This window comes from Drosophila mojavensis, unplaced genomic scaffold, assembly GCF_018153725.1.
Source record: "Drosophila mojavensis isolate 15081-1352.22 unplaced genomic scaffold, ASM1815372v1 contig_19, whole genome shotgun sequence".
NCBI classification, from domain to species: domain Eukaryota; kingdom Metazoa; phylum Arthropoda; class Insecta; order Diptera; family Drosophilidae; genus Drosophila; species Drosophila mojavensis.
In genome coordinates, this window is record NW_025318726.1 from 3,690,341 (window position 1) to 3,714,509 (window position 24,169).

Here is a 24,169-nt window from a genome sequence, read left to right on the forward strand (position 1 = left end):
AACAAGCAGAAAGAGGCGTGGCAGACCCCACAAAGTATATATATTCTTGATCAGGACGACGAGCTGAGTTGATATATCCCTGTCCGTCTGTCCGTCCGTATGAGCAAAAGGATCTCAGAAGATATAAGAGCTAGAGAGCTGAAATTTGGCATGCATACTCGTGAATACCATAGGCAGTACGCGTTTGCTTTATTTTTTCGATAACTCATCCGATAACTTTTTTATCGAGAATAATTGAAAAATCGACTTGGTTTTTTCAGCCTAGTTTGAACACTTTTAAACCTGGAGACTTCACTTTGCGTTTTATATAGAGTTAATGGACGCATTTCAAGTACTAGAGACTTGTGCCTTGGAATGTACACACATTTTAACCATATGATTACGCTCTGAAAGTTTCATTAAGATTGTATGTCTACAAAAGAAATTATTCAACAAATAAATTCTCATAATATTGCCCACATTGCAGCGCAGCCCAAGCGCAGTTGGCAGAGCGCGTGCTTCTAAGTGCATGTGTATGTATGTGTGCATAAAAGAAGACCAGAATGATTAGAATATCAGCTTGGAGGGTTCAGGGTATCTCCTAGTCGAGCAGTCTCGACTGGAGCCTTCTTACTTGTTTTTTTTTTTTTAATTTTTTGTACTTTTTATTGAAATGCAATTTCGCTCAGGTTTTTCCTTAAAGGTGTTCGAATGTGCCGGGAAATCCGTGGCCATATTAACAAAGGTGATAAATATCAAAGCGGGTGACGTCCACAAATTGACCTTTGCTAGGGTTGCACGGCCAAATGTTAAGATGGCATTAAATCTGTTCTTGTCATAATTGGGCTGAGTGCTATGAACTTTTTAAAACAGTAAGTTTGATTATTATATTATAATGAAAGCAACCAAATGAATTCTCTTTATTTACAGGCGAAAGACTGGTTCGACGTTCTCAACGTCATGAGAAGGAAGAGAATACACATTTACGGCCTCACACTTGAGACACAAAATAATATTTTGGACGAATTGAGCAGCCATACATAAATATATATTGAGTATGTGAGCTAAATAAGTAAACTAATAAATGTATAGGTCTACATTACACATACATGTATTACAAGATTAGCATGTTATACATAGAAAATTAAACACTAAGAATACTAACTAAAATAAAACAATCACTTTAAAAATAACTGAAAGCAAAAAGCCTTCAAATATATAATTTTGTTCTCTATAAATACATGTTACATGAGAAGAAAGACTACGATTCTACAATATATACAGGATATCCTAAGCAATATTTATCTGAAAACTTAAAAGCTACAATAAAGCTATTAAACATTTATGCGAAAACAGCTTTCGTTGGATTGGGAATAAAAATAGACAGCACACCAGCAACTGGAAATAAAAATATAAAATAAGCAAATTAAATATATAAAACACGTTTCTAAAGAGAGTAGCAGTTACTAGTAACTCAACTATCCAAAGCTTCTAGCTGTTAAACTGTAGAAGATATAAACTTTTGCGGTCTTGGTTGACCCGAGTATATGTATATACCAAATCAGGTCTCTATGAAAATATAGCAGAATTTGAATAATTACTATATCTCTAGATCCGATTTGCCTCGCCCCCAGTGGCCCTTACTGGACATATCAATTTCATCAATCTTTATAGAATCGTAACATTAGTTCACATGCATAATTTCAGCGTGCTAGCTGTAAAACTCCAGAAGATACAGTTTTACCCTATCTGCCACACCTCTAATAGGCGTAGATATATACGCAATAGCTATTTGATGATGGGTGATCAGCACGAATCTACATTCCAAATTTCAGCGTTCGAGCTCAAATGCTGGTATTTCGGAAAACGTATTTTCCGGTTTGTCACGCCCCTAGTGGGCGGATCGGAAAAATTTCAATATTTCACTTTCGTGAATGAGTATAAAACTTACACAGCATGACAAATGCGACCATCACAAAGGGCGGGACACAGCCGATCTGTATTAAAATCGGGAAGAGCAGGTTGCCAGACAGCGCGCCCAAGCGACCACACATCATGGCGATGGCCACCACCAAGGAGCTATAAAATATATGACATGCATTTATTTGTATTTGATCGCATATTATGTATATATCTTACCGCAATTGCGTGGGAAAGAGCGAAACAACAGCGCCCAGAAGAGACGAGACAGCGATTCCGCCGACAGTGACATAGGCAGAGGATAGGGCAATTGTCATCACACTATTTACGGACCAATACAGGCCTATTCCGAGAATTCCAGAGATGAACAGACCATAGGCTATACGAAAGATAGATAGACAGATAATTATACGATATTTTATACATATGCATCTAAAAATATATTAAAATGCAAAATAAAACGCAGTAAAAAAGGAGTAAGAAAGCTCTACGACTACGAGATACCCTGCCTCCGGCAAAGGGCTGATACTCCAATCCTTCTACGCTTCTTCCAAAGTAAAAATGTTTAGTATTTAATATATGTATATACAATACTTATTTTCTTAAAGGGAGCGTGGTATTCAAAATCTAAAAATAACGAAATCTTTACATCAAACCAATTATCGATCATTATAAATAATAAGAGAATGGAAGATGTTAACGAAAAAATCTGATAAACTCATACTGCGTATGGTGGTGAACGTACAATATGAAGTCCTTAGCTTTTGTAGTCTACGAGAGCTGTACGTTCATACGAACGAATAGACGAGTAAACGGGTGGACGGACTGAAAGACATGGCTAGATCAAGATCAACAAGCCCATTATACCCTGAATTTCTATTTTAAAATTTCAGTAAATGTTATTTTAATGTGAATATGCTACTCACTTAACAAGCGTTTTGCACCCGCTAGACGTATGATTGCAGCAGCAAAGAAATAGCCAAAAAATCCACAAGCGGCGACGATGATGTTGTTCAAATACATATTTATTGAAATATTTGGAGTCTTTAAAAGAGATAGAGATTAAAATGAGGAAGATAAAGCAGAGGTCGTCAGAGTGATGCAGCAAAATAAAAGAGTAAATGATGAGGCTTGATAAGCGAATTATCTTAGCTCGAATTAAGACTGTTTAAAAGTGATAAGTGATAAGTGATAAGTCACAGTCTCACCTCAGCACAGGCGCTTTGATAGTTTGTCAACGTTTCGGCTGTACGATTCACGCTGTAATCGAGAATGGTACACATGGTGGCCGAGGCATTGTCTTCTGCATGCTCTTCCTGATAATCGGCCATGGAGGAGAACAGCTGGGGCAGCCAGAGTCGAATGGTGTTCATGCCCAGAAACATGCAGAACTGCATCGTGTAGCAGCGGAGCGAGAGACTCAGCAGTGGCTTGTGGAACATGGGCTTGATCTGTTGCATGCCGGTGCGTAGGCTCTCCAGCAGGCTGCGCGGCGATTTGGTTTTTGGAGCCTCTGGTTTCTCCTCTACTGTGTAAATAGCCTCGCCTTTCTGGGCCGCACGATTGGGTCCCTCCAAGACAAGTGCCTTCACCTGGCGTGCAACGAATAATAATTTTCAATATATTTGTTCTTTTTTGTTGTTAGCAATCGCACTCACGGGATAGTTATCCTTTGGCTGGCCAGTATTGATCTCATAGATCTTTTGCAGCACTAGCAGAGCTTCCGCATTACGACCCTGACCCATTAAATATCTCGGACTCTCGGGCATCAGACACATAATGAGGCCACTTATTAGACTGGGCAAACCGCAAATCAGCAAAAAGATTTGCCAGTTGTGAACTGAGAAGGAAAATAGAAACATTTTGAGCTAGTGCCGCGGAGCCTGAGATATTCCTCGCACATCGGATATCCCCGACTATATTTATCTTCAACTTACTGTTTAGACTGCCAAAGAGCACAAAGTCCCAGGGCTGGGGAAAGGTGACCCAGGCCAACATTGGCAGTAGCAAAATGGCAGCGCTCACAATCATGCCCACAATCAAGAGCACATGAGATCGGTATTTGGGTCCGTGCATCTCTGACAGATAGGAGTAGAGCACAGCTGAGGGGCCGTTGACACTGAGTAGCGGCAGTTAGTTGACATAGTAAATTCCCAGCTAAATAAATATTGTAGGTAGCGCCAGCTTACTTACATGAGTCCACCCAAGAACTTGAACGTCACCAACATGACGAAATTTTGACTCAGCGCGCTACCAAACACGCAAACCGAGGTCAACAAATACCCATAGACGAGAACGATGCGACGACCCTTCGTGTCGGCCAAATAGCCCCAGGGAATGGCGGAAACGATCATGCCCGCATATGCGCAGGCATTCAAAATACCCTTGTCGGTCAGCGTCAAGTGCAGATGACACTCGGCTATAGGCAATATGTACGACATCGTCGTCGACTCAAACATATTCGCACAGGTCGCCGGTATCGCGATGATCAGCAGAATTAGATTGAAGCGGCCAAAGCCCGCTGATGTGATAGCCGTATCAAAGTCTGCGGGCTCGTCCTCTGGAGAGCAAGTTCTGGTTACCGCTGTGCTCTTTGGATTGCCATCGATATCGTCATCCAGTTCGCTGTCTGAAAGTTTTTAATTTGAATTAAAACTGGTAAACAATCAATTACTCTTTTTATTTTCAAATGTTTTTTATAAGAATATGAAAAATAAAATATAAACAAATTTAAATATTTTTTGACGCATTTTTTATATATTTTATTTATTTTTAATATACATATATATATAAATATATATATATATATATATATATATATATATATATTATTATATATATATATATATATTATATAGTAAAAACATATATTTTAAATTAAACAAATTAAATGACATTTTTTTAAATTAAATTTAAATAAAAACAACAATAATTTTCAAAATATATATATATTTTTTTTAATAATTATAATTTTTACACTAGATAATTCAAAAATATTTTTTTATTTTTCTGAGCCCATTAAAAATGGCAAATTACAGTATAATAGTTTATGTTTGTGCAATTCTTAATTGTGCCTGTGCAATAAAGAAGTGTAGATCTATTGTAATATCAGCTATTTGCACAGATCAGGTCCCGTAGCGAGCTGTCATGATAAGTGCACTTTTACTTGCTGTTTATTTAGGAATTATATTGTATTATTGCACTTCTTTGTTAAAAACCATATATTTTTTATTGTTCATCAGTTTTTTTTATTTATTTATTTTTGTTTTTTTAACCGTTTATGATATTATGGTTAAGTTCTCACTATTTTATTGTTCCCCTCTGTGTTACCCTTTAATTATGAGATTAGAGATTTGATGTGCTATAGCATCAAGGCTTTACAATTTCCTTTGGCCGTACCAAACTAAATATACTTTTGTTGAATATAATAATCTGAAATGGTTCCCAAATATTTTTGGATTATTCACTTCTCTTTTTCCACATTCACTTAATTTTTCATCTATATATATATATATATATCTATTTCTTTTATTACTCTTTAGTTTTTTTTACACTTTTCACATAAAATAATCATTTTATTTTATTTATTTATTTATTTTTTTTTTTTTGATTCAATATTTTTTTTAATTGATTTCATTCCCCTTACTTATGTCAATTTCTAAAGAATCTATTTCCATTGTAAGTTTTAGTAGAAATAAGTAAAAAAAAAAAAAAAAAAAAAAAAAAAAAAAAAAGAGAATGTTTCGTCCTGTACTCTTAAATGAAAAATGTAAAACACACCACTTTTGTATACCGTAAGTTGCTTAAAATATAAATATTAGTATTTTAAAAAAATGGATTCCGAATAATATATTGTAAATTAGTTAAACAACTTTAGTAGCTCCTACTTAATATTATTTTTATGGAGGGTTTTTATGTATTCTTTTATTAATTTATATATCATTGTGTCACGAGGTTGTACCTTTTCCTTTATCACGATTCACATTTTCGATATTTTTCTCGGCCATATTGTTCTACTACTGATCAGAGAAAGACAATTATTTTTTAAATGAAGTAATTTATGTTACAAGTCAATTGAAATGTCCCAGTCAAAAGTTACACATGCACTATAGTATATTAATTTATCACAGATGTCTTTATATTTCACTATTGCCGAGTACTTCCAGCTCTACGCGATGTCTGCCTGCGAATGACGAAGTTTTCTGAATGGCACAGGGCTTTTATTACATCTTGTAGTGAAAATTTGAAGATTCATTTCCAGATCATTAACACTTTCTTATCAAAGATAAGAAATCTTACACATGCTTCCCATAAAGATTATGAATGGATTGTAATTAAATTAACCGTATTCGCTTATAATATTTCTCAAATGAATAATACAAGAATTGTTATAAACTTGATTAAATAAAATCAAATCAAATCGAGTCAATTCGCGCCTAAGCTCAGACACAAGATACATAGACACAAAGCTTGCCTAAATATCAAGTATGTGCACTATATATGGAGTAGCGTAGGACATTTACTATATCTAAGAAAATAACCCGGTTTGTTTTGTTAGACACAGCGTGCAAAATAGCTCGACTTTAAAGAGGGCTTTCAGCCTATACACAGATATACGTCTAACTACAATCGTGTAGCCAGAAAATGCTTTGTCACTCATGGGTTAAACATTTAAATAAGCATGCACATCTGTACACAGATATCTAGGCATCCTCCAGTCCTCATCATAGCCGAGACAACGTGTTGCTAATCAGCGACAGCCCACAAGTGATGATAAGCAAAAAGGTAGCAACCAAGTATAAGATATATCATATTTGGGGGCAGGTAAACGAGTGATAAGCGCTTTGCCTGCTGACTTAGCAGCTGAGAATGTTTAAATAATTACTTATATGTAAATAGTAAATATACAATACAACATTAAAAAATTTATTTTGAACGATTCTACGTGTTCCTAAAATTTATATACATACATATATCTATATATTTCAGCTTAGTCTAGGCATATGTTGCTGACTAACAAAGAGTCTCCGCAGCATTTGTGTAAATGCCCGCGTATTCAGTCAATGGAATCCACCAATTTGCACATCATGCGATCATGCTGATAGCTGGGGTCATTTTTAGCTGCAGCATTCGATTCGAGGGGATCGACTTCCATTTTGATTTTCGCTCCGCCATGCTCGTCTTCATCGTACAGTGTTGGCAGTGCTGCGAAAGCGCTATTAACAATATCACGTACACGCTCCAAATGCTTCTGAAAACGTGTAGCCGTTTCTACCCGCTGCCTCTTCTGCATTTCCATCATCACGCGCAGAGTCTCGCGCGCTTGATGCGGACGGAACTCATTCAAAAGGTGGTGCATATTGACAAAGAGCAGACTGATGTCATCAATCTGTAATGATATAATACATATGTATTATTGTTTCAATTTACATTGTTGATCCACTCACTTTCTCTGTGCGCCTCGGACTATCGGGATTTAGTATCAAAAAGTCAATTAGATCCAAGAAGTTAACGAGCAGCGAGTGATTCAGCTTCTTGAGCTCCTTGCGGCGATCAAAGTGTATGGGTATTAGACGCTTGATGTTTTGCGACTCTAAAGAGCGTATCATCTCGTCGTTATTATACTGAATGCCAAACATACTGTAAACTTCATGCTGCGACGGTGGTGGAGGCGGACGCGGTGCTCGATTTCTCCTAATGTTCTCATCTGTATAGTTGCTGATGTAACGCTCCGGTGGCATGGGCAAACTAGACACTTGAGTTTCAGCGGCGGACATCTTAAGTTTTTAATTTTACAGCCGGTTCGCACTTTTTGCGATTTATGTTTACTTAGTCGACTACAAAATAAATGCAGCCAGTATGACCGTTAGAAAAATTGTAAAAATACCAAACAAACGACACCAAAATACTAAAGGGATTTTGGCGCCCCGTGACAGCCACATTGTTTTGGTAACAGCTGTTTAATATTTTGTTTATTATTCTGTTGTTTATGCCTAATTATCATGGCCAGTTACACGATTGAACAACACGTTCAAATGATAAAACTTTATCAAAATGCTCATTAACGCAAACGTTGCGCGCACTGCGCTTATTTTGCGGTAGACGTGGTGGCCCTTCCAAGTCGACTCTTAAACGTTTGGTGGCCAAATTTGAGACGACTGGTTCAGTAAACAATCAGCCAACACCCGTACGTTCAAGGAAAGCAAGATCTGCCAAGAGCATTGCCGCGGTCCGTGAAAGTGTACAGCAGAACCCGTGGCAGTCTATTCCTTGCCGTGCACACGAGCTTGGCCTTTCGCAGACTTCAACTTGGCTCAAAGTTCATAACCATAGACTACGCCGTTTGTTCTCTGACTGGGCTTCAAATCGTTTGGAAGAGAACACCAGTTTTGAGCGAAAAATCATCTTTAGTGACGAGGCGCATTGAAAATTGGACCACTCGGTTGCGCTCCACCGCAAAAAGCCGTGGCGGACATTTGAAAGATGTCATATTGCACACTTAATGGCATATATGCACCTTTCAAATAAAAAATAATTGTGTCAATACCTCACACACAGCTTGTTTAATTCCATTTCAACGTCTACCCGCCCTTACTGAAAAACCCTTTAGTTGGCAATTCACCCTACTATTTAAAAAATATACATTTAATACAGAACTTAAATGATTTTTATTTTAACTTGACAATTTTATCCTAAGCCACAAAAAAAAATAATAATAATAATTTTTGGGCTGTGAGACAAGTATTGGAAATAACAAAAGCATTTCCACTGTTTGAAAATCTCTTTATTGATATTTTAATTATTTAATTTGTACCTTCCAAAAACATAACTTTTTATCAGACACTGCGCAGATGTATGGCAAGCGCTGATGCCACGCCAGACCGCCGTACGTCTTTAGAGGCGATTCAATTAGCGGTACAGTTGACTTGCCCACGAAAACTTTCAACGTAAGATCCGGCCGTCCAATGGTGGCTATTGCAATCTCGGTGCTACCTGGAGCAAAGCGTACAACACGGCCTCCGTCCTCGTGCACTTGCTTGATGTCAGCAGGCACAAATGGACGGCTCAAGTCCCAGGTGACAATGTCGCCACCAGCCAAGGCTGTAACAAAAAGCCGATTGTTGTTTGCCCAATCGGCGGACATCAGTGGAAATTTTGGTGATTCGACAGAGACCACTGTTTGCTTGCTACGTACATTATACAGATGGATGATGCCTAAAAGTAAATATGATAATAGTGGCTGCAGCTCAAATTGATAGGTATTACCTACCGCGCTTCTCTGCCACGAGCACCTTGCTGGGATCCTCTGGATGGCTTTTAATGGACATACCCGCCGAGGAAAGGCAAAACGTGATTACGTTCTCCAAATTCGTCGCGATATTCCAAAACTTGCATGTGAAATCGTCGCTAACCGAAGCCAGCAACTCGCCATCGCAGACCCACGCAATATCATTGATGTAGCTGCTGTGTCCACGCAGGTATTGCACGCTGCTCAACTCATTCAAATTCGTGTGAAACAGTGTCAAATTGCACCTGCCAATTGAGGCGCACACAGTAACTTTGTTTGGCGTACAGTTTAGCGAGGTGTCCGGCGAGAAGGCGATTCTGTGACATCGTGCATCCTCATCCGGTATCTCAATGTCTTGCACATGATTCCATACAAACATCCCGCTTTCCTCCTAACAATAAAAATGCCATATTATTATATAGTCAATTGTTTTATTTCTTTATTACTTGCCGGCAGACCAATAAGTATCAAGGAGATGTGTTTTTGTTGGGCTACGCAGATTAGGTTATAGGCAAAGTCATTTTCGCATATTTCGAAGCAGTTAATGGGTTCACTCATCAATATGCTGTGGTCTGGCTCCGTTGTTGCCCTCATTTTTATTAACTTTTATTATAAATTATAAAACAACACAATCTGCCGGCGCCAATTTCTTACACAAGTGTTGGGTAATTTCATTAGATTGCCGCAAGTTGGCAGGGTAGCCACTCGTGTGGTAAAACATTGTAATCGACGCCAACTTCACTCGTTTTTCATATAGTTGGCAGCACTACAAACAGCAAGCGTAGCCGACTTTGCGTTTCGAAGATTCATTTCCTTTCTTTCTATTTCAGCGTCTGAATTGAACGGACGTCATGGTGAGTGCTGCTCTGATATAGTGAAAATTGTAATGAAACAAGTTACATATGTATAAAATGATGAAAGTTTATTAATTTTATTGTGAACTAGTACCGGAATGTAATGTAACTTAATATAAATTTAAAGAAAAAGAAGAACCGGGCCAACCAAAAAATTACTTAATAGCTAACACGTGCATTAAAGACATACCTTTCTATACATAACCTCAAACAAAAATTTAATTGAAATATTTCGATTTAAATACGCAATCAATGGATCCATTAACCGGCATTATTCATATTTACAGTCGCATCGTAAGTTTTCTGCACCTCGTCATGGCTCTATGGCCTTCTACCCCAAGAAGCGCTCATCCCGCCATCGTGGCAAGGTTAAGGCTTTCCCCAAAGATGATGCCACCAAGCCAGTGCATCTGACTTGCTTCATCGGCTACAAAGCCGGTATGACTCACATTGTGCGTGAGGCCGATCGCCCTGGATCAAGTAAGTATTGGAGAACATACATATTTATAATGTCTAGTCAATTTTCCATGATGAGGAACAGTTAAAATTTTATGGTTAGAACACATATGATTAACCGTGATTATCAATTAACTAGGGCGGACTGACTCGCACTTAAAATATTAAGATTTTTGATTGACACGCACGTGCTTAACCTCGATTTTTCAATTTCTTGTAATATAGAGATCAACAAGAAGGAGGTCGTCGAGGCTGTCACCATTTTGGAGACACCGCCAATGATTGCTGTTGGCGCTGTCGGCTACATTGAGACTCCATTCGGCCTGCGTGCTTTGGTCAATGTCTGGGCCCAGCATCTGTCCGAGGAGTGCCGTCGCCGCTTCTACAAGAACTGGTATGTACCTGAATGCCAGACGCCATTTTCTTTTTTCCTGAGTTGCACACGTGGTTACAAGTTGTTCGGTTTCTTTGCTTCTGTATGATGAGAATTTGGTATCTGAATGACCCTGTCGAAAATCTTGTATACCATACTGTTGCCTTCCTTCTGAACACAGTTGCAAAGTTGCAAAACTTTACTTAAAGCTGCGTGTGCGATGTGTGTTCTCAAAGTTTGATTTTTACTAACTTGAATGAAAATCATAAAGTTCTTCGATCAGTTCGCTGAGAGAGCTTTTCAAATCAATGCAAGTCGTGTGAGCAGCATTTGGCCATTGTGTCCATTTGATGAGTGAGCACGTCATGGAAGATTGTCATCTCCGCTCGCTATTTTAATAGGCGATGAGGTGTGCTTCCCGTTTTGTCTCTCGCCCCGCACAGACTTGATACACGGCGCTCGATTGATAGAGTCGACACGGCACTGTATTAATTCTCCAACTCCAAACTTCGTCCCAATCAGGTACAAGAGTGAGAAGAAGAAGGCTTTCACCAAGGCCAGCAAGAAGTGGACCGATGACTTGGGCAAGAAGAGCATCGAGAACGATTTCCGCAAGATGTTGCGCTACTGCAAGGTCATCCGTGTGATTGCCCATTCGCAGGTAAATATATATATATAATTTTGTTGAATTCTTAAATGGACGACGTCCTTGGTCTTGTTGCGCCGGCTGTGCCTCACGGCCGGCCGGTGCGCCTGGCCTAAAAAGCATTCGCGCTGTGATTTGTCGATGCACAGTTTATGGATGCAACGTCGTAGATTAAATTGCCCTTCGGGTGGCGATGCTTGATATATTCCAGTAACGGTGCGCAGCCGTTCAGGCGATGAGCGCGCGGTTAAACCATATCACGCACAGTCTCTACATATGTAATTCCAATTTGACTTTAACCGGTATACTTATTTTTTGATTTTCAGATCCGCCTGATTAAGCAACGTCAAAAGAAGGCCCACATCATGGAGATCCAGCTGAACGGTGGCTCCATTGAGGATAAGGTCAAGTGGGTGCGCGAGCACCTTGAGAAGCCCATCCAGGTCAGCAATGTGTTTGGCCAGGATGAGATGGTCGATTGTGTGGGCGTGACCAAGGGCAAAGGATTCAAGGGTGTCACCTCGCGTTGGCACACCAAGAAACTGCCCCGCAAGACGCACAAGGGTCTGCGCAAGGTCGCCTGTATCGGTGCCTGGCATCCATCCCGTGTGTCCACAACTGTGGCACGTGCTGGTCAGAAGGGCTACCATCATCGTACCGAGATCAACAAAAAAATCTACCGCATCGGTGCTGGCATTCACACCCAGGATGGCAAGGTAAGAATCTCCCATGCATAACAAAAAAAAATCCCTTTAAATGATGATAAAAACTTATTAAATAACGACATCGAAAAACAAAAAAGCTTGATAAACCGTGATATCTATAATGATAGGACTGATCACATTTTGAAAACAAACTGCTTTGCTCTTGTAGCCAGTCCATTAATGTATACTCTTTTATTTTCAGGTCATCAAGAACAACGCTTCCACGGAGTACGATTTGACCGACAAGAGCATTACTCCCATGGGTGGCTTCCCCCACTACGGTGAGGTCAACAACGACTTCGTCATGATTAAGGGTTGCTGCATTGGCTCCAAGAAGCGCGTCATCACTCTGCGCAAGTCGTTGCTGCGCCACACCAAACGTTCGGCGCTGGAACAGATTAAGCTGAAGTTTATCGACACCTCATCCAAGATGGGTCATGGTCGATTCCAGACCCCTGCCGACAAGTTGGCCTTCATGGGTCCACTCAAGAAGGATCGCCTCAAGGAGGAGGCAGCTGCTACCACCGCTGCTGCTGCCGCCGCTTCTACCGCCTAAACATTTATCCATATTTTGTATCGATCAATCAATACAAGATAAGATCCGTTTACTCGGTGTTTTATGTGTTGACTTCTGCCGTCTCCGTCACGGCACGGTTGGCTCAATAAAAGATGACCTTATAAAAACAAAAACAAAAATTTTGGCTTGTTATATAAGGGAATAGAAACCATCAATGTATAAGGCTGCCACCAGTTACATTGAATATGCTACATAACTAGGAAAGTCCTTGTATTTCTGTTATTAGTATTCCTTAATTAAATAAAAAAAACTTGGCTATCATTGAACGGGAGCGCCCCTAATTAAATAATAAATAAGTAACAATTACTATATGAAGAAAAGTAGGTTTAATAGAAAATAGGAAATTAAACTAATTAATATGTTTCGTAACTTAAATCAATCTTCAAGGTGGAATTGGATCTTCTGTTGCTCTTTATTATTGATTAAGTAATGATATTAATACATGTAATTCAATTCTCTGTATAATATTAATGTTCCTTAGAGAACCTTAATGTCGGGCACAACCTTCTCGTTGTCGTAGATCTCCTTGGCATAGCAGAGATTGGGATAGTCAAAGGCGGCGCCATATCGATTCTTGCAACCAGAGGTGGCCTTGTCGCCGGGTGTGTACACGGGCTGGCCAATCACGTTGGTAGTGGCAAAGTTACAGGTGAGCACGAAGTGGTTGTAGAAATCGCGAGAGAAGCGCACAGCGGCACAGCCCAGATGGGTGTTCTTCTCTGCCACGGCAACGGTGAACTTGGCCACATTCTTGTTGGGCAAGTCTTCTGGGAAGCTGGCCAAGATCTCAGGGGAAGCATTGGCACGCTGCTTAAACCAGTTCTCGATCTGCTCCTTGATAATCTCCGCATCGGTGTACTCCGACTCAGCACCGCTGTAGCTGAACATGGCATTGTTCTGGCCAGCGTAGGCGAAGCGCTCCGTGCTGCGGCACTTGTCGGGAAGCGATTGGCATGTCTTCACGTTATATAAAGCCAGGTGGGCCAGTTCCTCGCACCAGGTCATCTTGGCCATGCGCGCTGCCTTGGGCAATCCCTCGATGGCGCCTCCAGCAACTGTGTTGCGCAGCTCATTGAACAGAGTCAGGATCAACTTCTCATGGGGCTGCATATTCACCTCTCGCACATCCTTGGGGCAGTTCTCGCTAAAGTTCTGCAGAATGTCTGTGTTTGTAGTGGATTGATGCTGGAAAGGATTAAATACTTACTCCTTTATTATTGCAGGCAATGTGCTTGTCCAGGCAGGTGGGCAAGGCGCAGTAGTCGATGGAGGCGACGAGGCCAACTAGGACAGACATCAAAAGAAATACCTTCATTGTTGATATGTTGTACCGATCAACTGTTCGCACTTAACTGATGCTCAACAAGCGAAGCAGGCGAGCATTTATAGCACTGCTTGGAGCACACATTCCAAGAATCGATGTACACTCATTCATGTGCATTGCAGACACATGCTTCGATTATTTGCAACTTCTGGTTTATGTCATCGCAACTGAGTTAGCTTGAAGCTCTGCTCAGCCTAATCCATTCTCACATCTGTGTTTTCGCCCATTATCGCGTTGACTCACTCCTTTGCATTAATAACACCTGTGGCCCCTGTTGCAGCTCACATTGGTATAAATGGGGCTACTGTTGTAGGGACGCCTCAGTTACAAGCCAACAGCCATCAAGTACAAGATGTTCTCCAAAGTCTGTAGCTTCTTAGTGCTGGCCACAGCCTTAGTAGGCCTCGTTGCCTCCGTGGACTACTGCGCCTTGCCCACCTGCCTGGACAAGCACATTGCCTGCAATAATAAAGGAGTAAGTATTTAATCCTTTCCAGCAGCAATCCACTACAAATCTATATTTGAATGTCTGTATTTGGCAGAACTTTAGCGAGAACTGTCCCAAGGATGTGCGTGAGGTGAATATGCAGCCCCATGAGAAGTTGATCCTGACTCTGTTCAATGAGCTGCGCAACACAGTTGCTGGAGGCGCCATCGAGGGATTGCCCAAGGCAGCGCGCATGGCCAAGATGACCTGGTGCGAGGAACTGTCCCACCTGGCTTTATATAACGTAAAGACATGCCAATCCCTTCCCGACAAGTGCCGCAGCACGGAGCGCTTCGCCTACGCTGGCCAGAACAATGCCATGTTTAGCTACAGCGGTGCTGAGTCGGAGTACACCGATGCGGAGATTATCAAGGAGCAGATCGAGAACTGGTTTAAGCAGCGTGCCAATGCTTCCCCTGAGATCTTGGCCAGCTTCCCAGAAGACTTGCCCAACAAGAATGTGGCCAAGTTCACCGTTGCCGTGGCAGAGAAGAACACCCATCTGGGCTGTGCCGCTGTGCGCTTCTCTCGCGATTACTACAACCACTTCGTGCTCACCTGTAACTTTGCCACTACCAACGTGATTGGCCAGCCCGTGTACACACCCGGCGACAAGGCCACCTCTGGTTGCAAGAACCGATATGGCGCCGCCTTTGACTATCCCAATCTCTGCTACGCCAAGGAGATCTACGACAACGAGAAGGTTGTGCCCGATATCAAAGTACTTTAAGGAATGGGTGAAAGTATGAGTATTCATAGTTGCTGACTGACCGCTTTAAGATGTAATATAAACCCTTGAAATATATAATAATTATAAAAAATAACGATTTCGCATTCTACTGATTCCGCTTTAGTTGTGATTGTAGATGGACTCAAATTGTTTTAAACACAGAAAATGCTTTTGAATAAAAATCAGCTATTTCAAATTTAACTACTATGCGTTCAATCAGCTGATCGATATTTGAAGTAAGTTGGCAGCACTAGCTTAAGCAAAGATGTTACGCCAGGTTTTCCGAATCGGCAGCAGGCGCAGCTACAGCTATAAATCTGTACGTCGTCCTAACCTTGGTGCGCTGTCTGGGAATGTAGAGTTGGAGCAGAGTCAGAAGCTGAAGCAACCATCTGGGGCAAATGCGAGCCAGAATGGGAACCTGGCCAAACAGTTGGCCGCCAAAATTCAAGCGACGGGGCCCATCACCGTGGCCGAATACATGCGGGAGGTGCTAACGAATCCCCAGGGCGGATACTACATGAATCGGGATGTGTTTGGCCGGGAGGGTGACTTCATAACATCTCCGGAGATATCTCAGATTTTTGGAGAGGTGAGTTCCGTCCGAATATACCCAACCGAACAGATCTGTGATCAAGAAAACTCTATTTAGCTCGTGGGCATCTGGTTAATGAACGAATGGCAGAAGCTGGGCAGTCCGTCGCCTTTCCAACTTGTTGAATTGGGACCAGGACGGGGCACACTGGCCCGTGATGTGCTTAAAGTGTTGTCCAAATTCAAAAGTGGCGCTCAGTTCACCATGCACATGGTCGAGATTAGTCCGTACCTCAGCCAGGCGCAGGCGCAACGCTTCTGCTACAAGCATGAGGTCCTGCCAGAGGGGGAGCAGCTGTCACATTACCAACTTGGCACCACGGCCACGGGAACGCAGGTGTTTTGGCACCGCCGGCTGGAGGATGTACCAGCTGGGTTTTCTCTAGTGCTGGCGCACGAGTTCTTCGATGCGCTGCCTGTGCACAAGCTGCAGCTTATCGATGGCCAGTGGCAGGAAGTGCTCATTGATGTGGACACAAAGTCGACGACTGCTGATTTCCGATACGTTTTGTCCAAGGCTCAAACGCCCGTGTCGCAATTGTTCAAGCCGGTGCAGCAGGAGCAACGCACCTGCCTAGAGTACTCGCTTGAAGCGGAGCGACATGTGCGCCTTCTGTCAGAGCGACTAGAGCAGCATGGGGGCATCGCCTTGATCATGGACTACGGCCACTTTGGCGACAAAACAGACACGTTTCGAGCTTTCAAACAGCACGCTCTGCACGAGCCACTGCTGGCGCCAGGCACGGCGGATCTCACAGCCGATGTCGACTTCAGGCATCTAAAGCACGTCGCGGAGATGCACGGCGACATCCACTGCTGTGGACCAGTGCAGCAGGGCGCCTTCTTGAGAAATATGCAGGGCGAAGTGCGCCTGGAGCAGCTGCTGGCCCATGCGTTGCCCGAGAACCAGAGCATCATACGCTCCGGCTACGAGATGCTTACCGATCCAAACCAAATGGGCAGCCGATTCAAGTTCCTTGCCATGTTTCCCGGCGTAGTGGCTGCCCACCTGGAGAAGTATCCCGTGGCTGGCTTTGGATAACATATGCTTTGTATTTAATATAAAAATGTTCTGTTCTATACACGATCTACTATAGTAATGTTTCGAATGTGGGCTATTTCTTTTGGAATGCTGCGTTGATGGTGTGCATCTCGCTGCTGGTGAACTGAAGGACAGCGCTGATGGCGTTCAGCATGTGTCGCTTGTCCTCCGCATCTCGCGTGACAATGAAGCTAATGACAACGTTCTTCAGATACTCCAAGTTGGCGCCCTCGCGCGTCTTGCAACGCTCCAATCTGGATTGGAAGATGGGCAGGAAAATCAGCACAAAGTCAATCAATTGAAGTCTTGACTCACCTATCCACTTGCTCCTCGAGCTGCTCTATCTTTTCGTGCATTTCCTGCTGCGCCGTAACTTTATCCTGTATAGCTTTCCTAAGCGTCGACTCCGCAACGTATTTGGATTTGCGCAACGCTGTAATCTCAATGTCCTTGCGAGCCAGCTCATTGGCGTAGTGCAGCATGTGACAGTTCTCGCCCAATGACAGCTTCTTGGGCTTGACCTTCATCTTCGTCTCCCGTTCGCCCTCGACCTCCACGCTGTCCGCGTCCGAGGAGTACGCAAAGGTCTCGCTGGTTTCTAGAGGCGACACGTTTGGCTTGTGGAACACCTCGAAGGAGGTCTGCAACGTTTTAATCTCCTGCTCCTTCTCGTCGAGCAGTTGGAGTGAACGCTGCCGCTGTTTTTGCAGCAACTGCTCCAGCTCGTTCAGTTTGCAACGCGTCTCATTTTCCAACTCCGCCTTCGCCTCCTGCCACTTGGCACGCTCGTTCTTGAGTGCTATGCGCATCTTGTCACCCTGCTGCTTCAGCTCAAGCTCGGCCTCGTCAATGTTGCGATTGAGCACCTGCACCTTGTCCTGCAGTGTCTGGATGTGTGTCTGCTGCAGCTGAATCTTCTGCTGCAGATGCGCCTCCTGCTGCTTACTGTTGTCCAGCAATTTCTGCAGGTTCTGCAACTGCTGCTCACACTGGACGTGGCTGTCAGCGCTGGCTGTCGCATGGCTGCTGGCCAGCACCGTGTTGAGGTCTATGGGATTGGAGGAGCGCGCATTGGCACTAGTTAGCAACTTCTTGAGACGCACAATCTCATCCACCAGAGCACCTATATCCTGCTCGCTATCTTTGACCTCCTGTACTGTACTACCCGGCGCTGTACGGGTTTGCAGCTGTTCCAGCTCCTGCAGCTGCTGCTTGAGAGCATGGATGCTGTCCTGATCCTGTTGTCGCAAACGGTCGTAGCTACCTACCGTGTTGCTTAGCTCGGCCAGGCGAGACTCCAAGTTGGCCACCCGATCCTCATGCAAGGCTGCCTGTCGTCGGCTTTGCTCTTCGGCACGCAGCACGCGTCGCTGCTCCTGCTTGATGGCCACCGAGTGCTGCTCCTTCAATTGCTGCATCTCCTGGCGCACCTGCTGCAGTAACACGTTGCTATCGGTCGCCGATACTGCAGCAGTCGTTTGCTCTGCTTTGGTCTGAAATTGCTTGAGCTGGGCACGCGCCTCCTTCAACTGGAGCTGCAGCTCTCGCAGGCGGCTGTTCTCGGCTTCGTTGCTGGCAAACTGCGTTTTAAAATTGTTCAACTGCATCTCAATGTTCTCTTTGAGGTGCCGCTCGTCTGCGTACAGCTTCTGGAGCTCGCGCAGCATAATCATTTGATTGTTGGTCTCCTTTTCACGTTCCTGCCTCTCAATGATCCACTTTGCTTTCACTTCATCCACTTCGTTTTTAGCGCGCTGCGCCTGCTCCTTGGCCTTAGCGTGCAGCTCCTGTATGATCTGTTCCTTTTGAGCTATCTGTGCGCGCAGCTGCTTCTTGTCCGCCTGAAATGACGCCTCCATCCGGGACTTTTCCGCAGAAAGTGTAGCCAGGGAATTCATAAGTGTTATTATCTGCGTCTGCAGCTGACCTTTTTCCTCATTGCCCCCGGCTATATCGCTGCCTGAGGCTGTGGAGCCATCAGTCATATCGCCGTTTACTTCGCCTCCGGTTGCGACTGCTTTGGAATCGACAGCATTTGAATCCTTGCCAGATGTAACTTCGGCATGCGCTGCTAAGCTCGTCTCCAGTGCCTCCTTCTCTTTGAGCAAGCCCTTGTACGCTGTGACCACGTCTGCAATTTTTGTTAATTAGCTGCAATTTACATTTGGTTTATTGCACAACGATTTACCTTTGAGCCGCTTCTCGTATCGTGACAATTGCTCCTTCTGCGTGGCCACCAGAGCCTCCAGCTCGCGCTGTCGCTTATCCATCTTTCATTCGTTCCAATTGTAAGCGATCAAGTAAGTCACAATTAAAATCTGAATTTAATTATTTCTATCGTGGCAAACAAATTGAAATCAACTACAGCAAAGCTTTACGATACCCTGTACTTTAATCGAATGTTGATATGATTGCCTGATAAGACTTTATAAAATTTAATTACTATTCAGTGCTTGTTATTTCATTTATAGTGCTCATATTGAAAGTGTAAAGCAAGTGTAACTGCGATCGGGACCTAAAAATGTATTTGAATATGAAAAATAAATTAAAATGTACTTAAACATATGTAGCCAACAATTAATTAAACGTTTATATTTCATTATACCTTATTGTCATAATAGCTATGTTTATTAATTCAACAATACAAATAATCAGCTATCGTTGTTTACTCTTCCATTACTCATAACAGCAGTTATCGAAGTAAAATTTAACGCATTACTCCAAAAAAAAAGGTATCTCACAGTCTGCCTTTATTCTTTCCTTTTGCTTGTTTGTTTGTGCTTTGGATAACAGCTGTTGACAGTGCTGCCAAGTTGAATTGTTTTATCAATTATTTTAACTTATGATTTAAATTGACTTGAACCACTAACCAGAGAACTCTTACATTATATTTATTAATAAGAAATAATCATAAGCTACTATAAAAAGTAGATATATATACATAAACAAGACTTATTTTTATTTTCATTTGCAAATGTTTCGAGTCATGTACTCTGTCTATAGCTTTTGGCAGAGATGCCAACTTGATTTTATTATTAAATACTAAAGCTTATGAAAATATTTAAATACGCTAGCGGTTATGTGTCACCGTCCTCTTTCATCATTTGTTCAATTAAACGTTTACGCTCCTCTGCCTGGCGCAGCTTCCTCATGACCAAGTCCTCGTAATCCCTTGCAGTTGCATTACTCTGATGGGTTGGGGTTATTATTTTATCTTGTGCCGGCGGATTTACCCACTGAAAGTGCAGGGGATTCGAAGGATTACCTTTCTCATAGGCCAGCACCATATCGCAGGCTTCTCGTGTCTTAAGCTCCACCATGGCACGTCCGCGAATTTTTGGGTTCATGACTAGCGCAACTACCTCGCCGTATTTCTTCAGGTACTGCATAAGACGCTCTTGTGTGTAGCCGCCGTTACTCTCATCGCCTTTATCACACTTCCATTTAATCTTGATGCGATGCTGTGCGGAATCAAAGGACGGCGTTTGCTGGCGTTGCTTCTGTTGCTCGGCGTAGTTGCGTTTCAGTTGCTCCCGCATCGCTTGTTGCTCCTCCTCTAGCAACTTGGAGCCTTCGCGCCGCAAGCGTTCGATCTGCTCCTGCAGCACCTCCTCATCGGTTTTACGCACTGTGCTGTACGGTTGTCCTGCCTGCAACTTATGTAGGGCTGCACGTTCTCTTTCCTCCAGTTCCTCTTTTAGCTTTTGTCTTTTACTGTCCAGCTGTTTGGTGCGAAGCTCAGCTGCCTTTTTGGCCCTGAGTACTTTGTCGTAGGCGGACCGGGCTGTCGCATCTGTTAGTATTTCCAGTGCCTTGGACAGCTCATGAAAACGTTCCACGGCCTGGGGATTATCGGGGTTCTTATCCGGATGACAGTCTAGCGCACGTTTTCGATACGCTTTCCGAATCTCGGCCTGCTCGGCCTCGATGGACACGCCGAGCAGGTCGTAGAGATTTATATCACTGTACTTTTTGCTACTCATAGCTTTAATTTACACAGTTTAACAACAAATGTTGCAAACGTTTGTGAATTGTTTACAAGCCGGATAGGAATGCTTGCTGATCAGCTGTTCAGTGCGATAGGTTGGCAGCGCTGCGAGTAAGTGAATTTTATTTTGTATGTATTTTAATTATAAGCAGACCAAAAAATAAAAAAGGATTTATTTATCATGATGAGGTAAATAAGGATTTTGGTTTGCGAATCTTTTCATTCCGTGATATTAGCTTCGAAATATTTGTAGACATATTTACAGGCGGTATAATATCTACAGATCATCTGTTAATTGAGACAGATTGGCAGCACGTCGACCGCAACGTGTGTCCCATTTGTATATGCGTGAATAATCCAAATACTATAGATCTAGAGTAGTCAAAAAGATAATGAGTATTTACCACGACGAAGTCGAGATTGAGGATTTCGAATACGACGAGGAGGAGGAAATGTATTACTACCCTTGTCCCTGCGGTGATCGATTTCAAATTTCCAAGGTATGTCTGCGCATATCAAAAATTGTGGCAGTTACTTATAAAGGTTTCTGGCTTTGCAGGAGGAACTTATTGAAGGGGAGGAAGTAGCCACCTGTCCAAGTTGTTCACTGATCATTAAAGTCATATATGACGCGGTAATTTTGTTAAATTAATCTTGCAGTAGAAAAAATGCTGAACATCAAGTGAATTATATTTTAACAGGATATGTTTAAAGCGGAGGAGGACGAAACGGCGGCGCTTAACGAGAAGTTGAGCGACTTAAAGCTGGAGAGGAACTAGCTCCTATTTAGAGTGTCGTCGAGTGGGTAATGATCAATTTTTTATTTGTATACTTTCGTTTATTGTAAATAATGTGTTGACTAGTAAACAATTAGTTTAAATAATACTTTACCGGAAATATTTGATTACAGTTTTTGTTACATAGCTTTAAAAAAAAATATGTCCTATAAATAAATAATGAATCGGAAATAAGACCCGCACAGATGGTCTGATAAAATTCAAAGAATATTCCCTGTGCAGATAATTTAAGATCGATATAAATAATCATTGTAAAGCTTAATGTACAACTACAAAGATTATGTATTGCACTAGGCGCTAAATTTGAATATATATCATATTCAGGAAAACACAAGGAACTAATTTTAAGTACGAGTTGAGTGTGGAAATGTGAACATAGTTACATGGAAATATAGTAAATCATAACAATATGAACTGTGCCTCGCGTTTCACTTTCTGCTTATGAATTAGGAATTCGACTTAGGTGTAAGCTTTTTAGATATTGTTAAGAGTCATGTAGCATTTACAGAGAGGGAGACCATGTACTCCGTTCTGATATACTTCGACCGACGTGTAAAAATGTGTCTTGTGTGTGGAACAGAGTTAGTACGTTTGATCAACTATGCTGGGTTGCCGTTCCGGTTATAGTGCCTATTGTTCCAGCCATGAGCCTGTGATGTTATTCGGTGATTTAAGCTGTAAATAGTACCAGAGGTTAAGGCGAGTCTAGGTACTATTGTAAGGAGTATTTCACCTTTATGTTGAACTGCTTTAACGTGCTCTCCAGTGCCATGGCATTGCCCGAAAAATAAGCGGCAATCGCATTGTGCAGCAATATGAGCTGCTTGTGCATCACTTTAATCTGCAGGATAAGCAAAGTTTATAGACCATAATGTATTTTTAGTCTAATCAAAACTCACGCGATTCTCGTCGAGAAATTGCATTTTAACGGCAACATCACCTCGCAGCTTCTCGTATTGATCCTTGTGATGTGCAAAGCTGCGCTGCGTTTCCTCCAGCGAAGATGCGGCTTGCGTTAGTTCAGGTTTGCTGTTCTCCAAGTCCATGCGATAGGCATCGAATTCAATTCTGAATATAGAAAACAAATCGGGTTGTTTGAATATGAGCTATAGGCTATTTTGTGGTTTACCTAGCTGTCTCGTATTGTCGTATAGTTAGCAGAGTATCGTCTATGGTCTTATTGCACAGCGTATTCACCGATGAAATAAAAAAGTTTAATGCATTTAACAGCAGTTCACCATTTTTGGTCAAATTTCGTTGCGTTTCCGAGTTGCAGATGAACTCCTTCTGCAGCTCGGGATTCTTCTGCGCCAGATCAGCGAACGCATCGGCCAGCGATTGCTGCGAGGCGACAACGTGTTGAAAGTGTGAGCTAAAAGCACGCGTCAAACGTAAAATGGATAAATATTTCCGTTGTGTTTCACGTAACTGTTCGATCTGTGCCTCCAGTTCCGAGTCAACGGTACGTTGCGATTTGCCCAATTTCTCGAGCATTATTTGCCGTGTGCATTTGTACGTTGATATACTCCAGTTCTTGAGGCTATCAATCTTCGAGGCGCTTGTTCTTATCAGGCTACTGCTGCCGTCTGCTGAGGTTAGAAAGCCATTGGTTGTATGTGGATTTGTTGGAGACATTGGCGTGGTGGGTGCTGCAAAGCAAACAAAAATCGTTTCGCTGATTCATAGATTGTTGCATAGCTGAGTGACGCACCTGAATGATTTCGCAAAGGCAAACTGGTGGACATGCTTAACGGGTTTCCTGTGCCAATGCTATGACTGCTATTGCTGCCGCTCACTCCCATCCCCATTCCGATTCCCATTCCTAGACTACCACCCTCTGTGCCTGTGTGGACGGCACCGCAGCTATCGTTCATGGATGGTGTGTCCTTGAGCATTTCATGTATGCTGCGCTCCCGTTCCGCCATGCTTTGCGTTCCTCGTTGCCTTATCGGAAAACTATAACTTAATTTCACCAGAAAAAATCGTTCAACTGCTCTTGCGAGGGGCAGAGGCGTAGACGAATTGCCCGGTGGTTGCACTTAAATCAATATCGCACGCTATTTGGTGCGTTTGAAATGCTTGCTCGTCTGTTATCCACACCACTTATAGTTGATTGCCAATGCAGTGCATTCGCAATAACAATTTAAATAAATTTTGAGCAGAGAAAAACTATAGAATTAAATACAATGCTGTGTGACCGACGTGCCGGCTATGTAAAAATACCAAATTCTTAGGTTACCACAATTTCGATACTATTGTCAAGTCCAAAAGTTCACGCCACTTCGATTATTAGAACTACGGTTTGAAAACAATTAAATAAGTCACACAGCCGAAATATTGTAAAAAGTATAGAGCTTGAAGTGTGACAGCACCGTCGACCAATATTATAGAATACGAAAAACACGGAGTG

General features: G+C 42.4%; 11 protein-coding genes and 2 non-coding genes across 14 annotated transcripts; 6 read left to right on the top strand and 7 right to left on the bottom strand.

The window, feature by feature from the left end:
• Positions 1-1,161: 1,161 nt before the first annotated feature.
• Positions 1,162-6,194, bottom strand: LOC6572164 (synaptic vesicle glycoprotein 2C). The gene is made up of 9 exons (XM_001998277.4): positions 5,861-6,194; positions 4,093-4,528; positions 3,837-4,018; positions 3,558-3,739; positions 3,108-3,491; positions 2,826-2,943; positions 2,119-2,278; positions 1,931-2,058; positions 1,162-1,377 (listed from the first exon to the last, which is right to left on the bottom strand). Exons 1-9 carry the CDS (start codon positions 5,904-5,906, stop codon positions 1,322-1,324), a joined length of 1,692 nt encoding a protein of 563 aa, XP_001998313.1. The 5' UTR covers positions 5,907-6,194; the 3' UTR covers positions 1,162-1,321.
• Positions 6,195-6,811: 617 nt separating this feature from the next.
• LOC6572163 (mediator of RNA polymerase II transcription subunit 7) lies at positions 6,812-7,785 on the bottom strand. The gene is made up of 2 exons (XM_001998276.4): positions 7,347-7,785; positions 6,812-7,288 (listed from the first exon to the last, which is right to left on the bottom strand). The coding sequence occupies exons 1-2, from the start codon at positions 7,674-7,676 to the stop codon at positions 6,956-6,958; spliced, it is 663 nt and encodes a 220-aa protein (XP_001998312.1). The 5' UTR covers positions 7,677-7,785; the 3' UTR covers positions 6,812-6,955.
• An 876-nt stretch (positions 7,786-8,661) lies between these two features.
• LOC6572162 (nucleoporin Nup37) lies at positions 8,662-9,878 on the bottom strand. The gene is made up of 3 exons (XM_001998275.4): positions 9,638-9,878; positions 9,170-9,578; positions 8,662-9,114 (listed from the first exon to the last, which is right to left on the bottom strand). Exons 1-3 carry the CDS (start codon positions 9,779-9,781, stop codon positions 8,699-8,701), a joined length of 969 nt encoding a protein of 322 aa, XP_001998311.1. The 5' UTR covers positions 9,782-9,878; the 3' UTR covers positions 8,662-8,698.
• Positions 9,879-9,937: 59 nt separating this feature from the next.
• LOC6572158 (60S ribosomal protein L3) lies at positions 9,938-12,916 on the top strand. 2 transcript variants are annotated; one of them, XM_001998274.4, is made up of 6 exons: positions 9,943-10,041; positions 10,329-10,521; positions 10,723-10,891; positions 11,393-11,531; positions 11,843-12,232; positions 12,423-12,916. In XM_001998274.4, the coding sequence occupies exons 1-6, from the start codon at positions 10,039-10,041 to the stop codon at positions 12,774-12,776; spliced, it is 1,248 nt and encodes a 415-aa protein (XP_001998310.1). In that variant the 5' UTR covers positions 9,943-10,038; the 3' UTR covers positions 12,777-12,916. The 2 variants fall into 2 exon arrangements, with proteins under 2 accessions (XP_015021744.1, XP_001998310.1); XM_015166258.3 differs by lacking the exons at positions 11,843-12,232; positions 12,423-12,916 and having other exon boundaries at positions 9,938-10,041; positions 11,142-11,407.
• On the top strand, positions 10,569-10,650 carry LOC6572161. Its single transcript, XR_047432.2, has one exon. It is a non-coding gene; the product is annotated as a small nucleolar RNA U43 (small nucleolar RNA).
• Positions 10,973-11,049, top strand: LOC116803739. Its single transcript, XR_004363812.1, has one exon. It is a non-coding gene; the product is annotated as a small nucleolar RNA U83 (small nucleolar RNA).
• Positions 12,917-13,190: 274 nt separating the features above from the next.
• LOC6572157 (antigen 5 like allergen Cul n 1) lies at positions 13,191-14,167 on the bottom strand. The gene is made up of 2 exons (XM_001998273.4): positions 14,005-14,167; positions 13,191-13,949 (listed from the first exon to the last, which is right to left on the bottom strand). Exons 1-2 carry the CDS (start codon positions 14,110-14,112, stop codon positions 13,275-13,277), a joined length of 783 nt encoding a protein of 260 aa, XP_001998309.1. The 5' UTR covers positions 14,113-14,167; the 3' UTR covers positions 13,191-13,274.
• A 259-nt stretch (positions 14,168-14,426) lies between these two features.
• Positions 14,427-15,432, top strand: LOC6572156 (antigen 5 like allergen Cul n 1). The gene is made up of 2 exons (XM_001998272.4): positions 14,427-14,596; positions 14,664-15,432. The coding sequence occupies exons 1-2, from the start codon at positions 14,474-14,476 to the stop codon at positions 15,336-15,338; spliced, it is 798 nt and encodes a 265-aa protein (XP_001998308.1). The 5' UTR covers positions 14,427-14,473; the 3' UTR covers positions 15,339-15,432.
• A 142-nt stretch (positions 15,433-15,574) lies between these two features.
• On the top strand, positions 15,575-17,032 carry LOC6572155 (protein arginine methyltransferase NDUFAF7 homolog, mitochondrial). The gene is made up of 2 exons (XM_001998271.4): positions 15,575-15,930; positions 15,991-17,032. The coding sequence occupies exons 1-2, from the start codon at positions 15,604-15,606 to the stop codon at positions 16,972-16,974; spliced, it is 1,311 nt and encodes a 436-aa protein (XP_001998307.1). The 5' UTR covers positions 15,575-15,603; the 3' UTR covers positions 16,975-17,032.
• Positions 16,966-19,468, bottom strand: LOC6572154 (GRIP and coiled-coil domain-containing protein 1). Its single transcript, XM_001998270.4, has 3 exons — positions 19,163-19,468; positions 17,290-19,105; positions 16,966-17,228 (listed from the first exon to the last, which is right to left on the bottom strand). The coding sequence occupies exons 1-3, from the start codon at positions 19,242-19,244 to the stop codon at positions 17,048-17,050; spliced, it is 2,079 nt and encodes a 692-aa protein (XP_001998306.1). The 5' UTR covers positions 19,245-19,468; the 3' UTR covers positions 16,966-17,047.
• A 444-nt stretch (positions 19,469-19,912) lies between these two features.
• Positions 19,913-21,046, bottom strand: LOC6572153 (dnaJ homolog subfamily C member 17). Its single transcript, XM_001998269.4, has one exon. The coding sequence runs from the start codon at positions 20,955-20,957 to the stop codon at positions 20,052-20,054; it is 906 nt and encodes a 301-aa protein (XP_001998305.1). The 5' UTR covers positions 20,958-21,046; the 3' UTR covers positions 19,913-20,051.
• A 182-nt stretch (positions 21,047-21,228) lies between these two features.
• LOC6572152 (DPH3 homolog) lies at positions 21,229-22,173 on the top strand. Its single transcript, XM_001998268.4, has 3 exons — positions 21,229-21,462; positions 21,522-21,596; positions 21,664-22,173. Exons 1-3 carry the CDS (start codon positions 21,355-21,357, stop codon positions 21,739-21,741), a joined length of 261 nt encoding a protein of 86 aa, XP_001998304.1. The 5' UTR covers positions 21,229-21,354; the 3' UTR covers positions 21,742-22,173.
• LOC6572151 (arfaptin-2) lies at positions 22,099-24,155 on the bottom strand. Its single transcript, XM_001998267.4, has 5 exons — positions 23,471-24,155; positions 22,889-23,408; positions 22,659-22,827; positions 22,493-22,600; positions 22,099-22,434 (listed from the first exon to the last, which is right to left on the bottom strand). The coding sequence occupies exons 1-5, from the start codon at positions 23,682-23,684 to the stop codon at positions 22,390-22,392; spliced, it is 1,056 nt and encodes a 351-aa protein (XP_001998303.1). The 5' UTR covers positions 23,685-24,155; the 3' UTR covers positions 22,099-22,389.
• Positions 24,156-24,169: the final 14 nt, after the last annotated feature.

Bases quoted from the DNA above. Each gene is read 5' to 3' on its own strand.
- LOC6572164 (XM_001998277.4), bottom strand. From the start codon at position 5,906: ATGGCCGAGAAAAATATCGAAAATGTGAATCGTGATAAAGGAAAAG. The intron at 3,740-3,836 runs GTAAGTTGAAGA...TTTCCTTCTCAG, and splicing joins GCTCTTTGGCAGTCTAAACA to TTCACAACTGGCAAATCTTT. The intron at 1,378-1,930 runs GTAAGTTTTATA...TTTTATTTCCAG, and splicing joins GGTCGCATTTGTCATGCTGT to TTGCTGGTGTGCTGTCTATT.
- LOC6572163 (XM_001998276.4), bottom strand. From the start codon at position 7,676: ATGTCCGCCGCTGAAACTCAAGTGTCTAGTTTGCCCATGCCACCGGAG. The intron at 7,289-7,346 runs GTGAGTGGATCA...ATATCATTACAG, and splicing joins GTCCGAGGCGCACAGAGAAA to ATTGATGACATCAGTCTGCT.
- LOC6572162 (XM_001998275.4), bottom strand. From the start codon at position 9,781: ATGAGGGCAACAACGGAGCCAGACCACAGCATATTGATGAGTGAACCC. The intron at 9,579-9,637 runs GCAAGTAATAAA...TTTTATTGTTAG, and splicing joins TGATACTTATTGGTCTGCCG to GAGGAAAGCGGGATGTTTGT. The intron at 9,115-9,169 runs GTAGGTAATACC...ATTTACTTTTAG, and splicing joins GCTCGTGGCAGAGAAGCGCG to GCATCATCCATCTGTATAAT.
- LOC6572158 (XM_001998274.4), top strand. The intron at 10,522-10,722 runs GTAAGTATTGGA...CTTGTAATATAG, and splicing joins GGCCGATCGCCCTGGATCAA to AGATCAACAAGAAGGAGGTC. The intron at 12,233-12,422 runs GTAAGAATCTCC...TTTTATTTTCAG, and splicing joins TTCACACCCAGGATGGCAAG to GTCATCAAGAACAACGCTTC.
- LOC6572157 (XM_001998273.4), bottom strand. From the start codon at position 14,112: ATGAAGGTATTTCTTTTGATGTCTGTCCTAGTTGGCCTCGTCGCCTCC. The intron at 13,950-14,004 runs GTAAGTATTTAA...GACATTCTGCAG, and splicing joins TTGCCTGCAATAATAAAGGA to AACTTTAGCGAGAACTGCCC.
- LOC6572156 (XM_001998272.4), top strand. From the start codon at position 14,474: ATGTTCTCCAAAGTCTGTAGCTTCTTAGTGCTGGCCACAGCCTTAGTA. The intron at 14,597-14,663 runs GTAAGTATTTAA...TGTATTTGGCAG, and splicing joins TTGCCTGCAATAATAAAGGA to AACTTTAGCGAGAACTGTCC.
- LOC6572155 (XM_001998271.4), top strand. From the start codon at position 15,604: ATGTTACGCCAGGTTTTCCGAATCGGCAGCAGGCGCAGCTACAGCTAT. The intron at 15,931-15,990 runs GTGAGTTCCGTC...AACTCTATTTAG, and splicing joins TATCTCAGATTTTTGGAGAG to CTCGTGGGCATCTGGTTAAT.
- LOC6572154 (XM_001998270.4), bottom strand. From the start codon at position 19,244: ATGGATAAGCGACAGCGCGAGCTGGAGGCTCTGGTGGCCACGCAGAAG. The intron at 19,106-19,162 runs GTAAATCGTTGT...CAAAAATTGCAG, and splicing joins ATACGAGAAGCGGCTCAAAG to ACGTGGTCACAGCGTACAAG. The intron at 17,229-17,289 runs GTGAGTCAAGAC...CTTCCAATCCAG, and splicing joins CTCGAGGAGCAAGTGGATAG to ATTGGAGCGTTGCAAGACGC.
- LOC6572153 (XM_001998269.4), bottom strand. From the start codon at position 20,957: ATGAGTAGCAAAAAGTACAGTGATATAAATCTCTACGACCTGCTCGGC.
- LOC6572152 (XM_001998268.4), top strand. From the start codon at position 21,355: ATGAGTATTTACCACGACGAAGTCGAGATTGAGGATTTCGAATACGAC. The intron at 21,463-21,521 runs GTATGTCTGCGC...CTGGCTTTGCAG, and splicing joins ATCGATTTCAAATTTCCAAG to GAGGAACTTATTGAAGGGGA. The intron at 21,597-21,663 runs GTAATTTTGTTA...ATATTTTAACAG, and splicing joins TTAAAGTCATATATGACGCG to GATATGTTTAAAGCGGAGGA.
- LOC6572151 (XM_001998267.4), bottom strand. From the start codon at position 23,684: ATGGCGGAACGGGAGCGCAGCATACATGAAATGCTCAAGGACACACCA. The intron at 22,828-22,888 runs GTAAACCACAAA...TTCTATATTCAG, and splicing joins CGACAATACGAGACAGCTAG to AATTGAATTCGATGCCTATC. The intron at 22,601-22,658 runs GTGAGTTTTGAT...CTTATCCTGCAG, and splicing joins AATTTCTCGACGAGAATCGC to ATTAAAGTGATGCACAAGCA.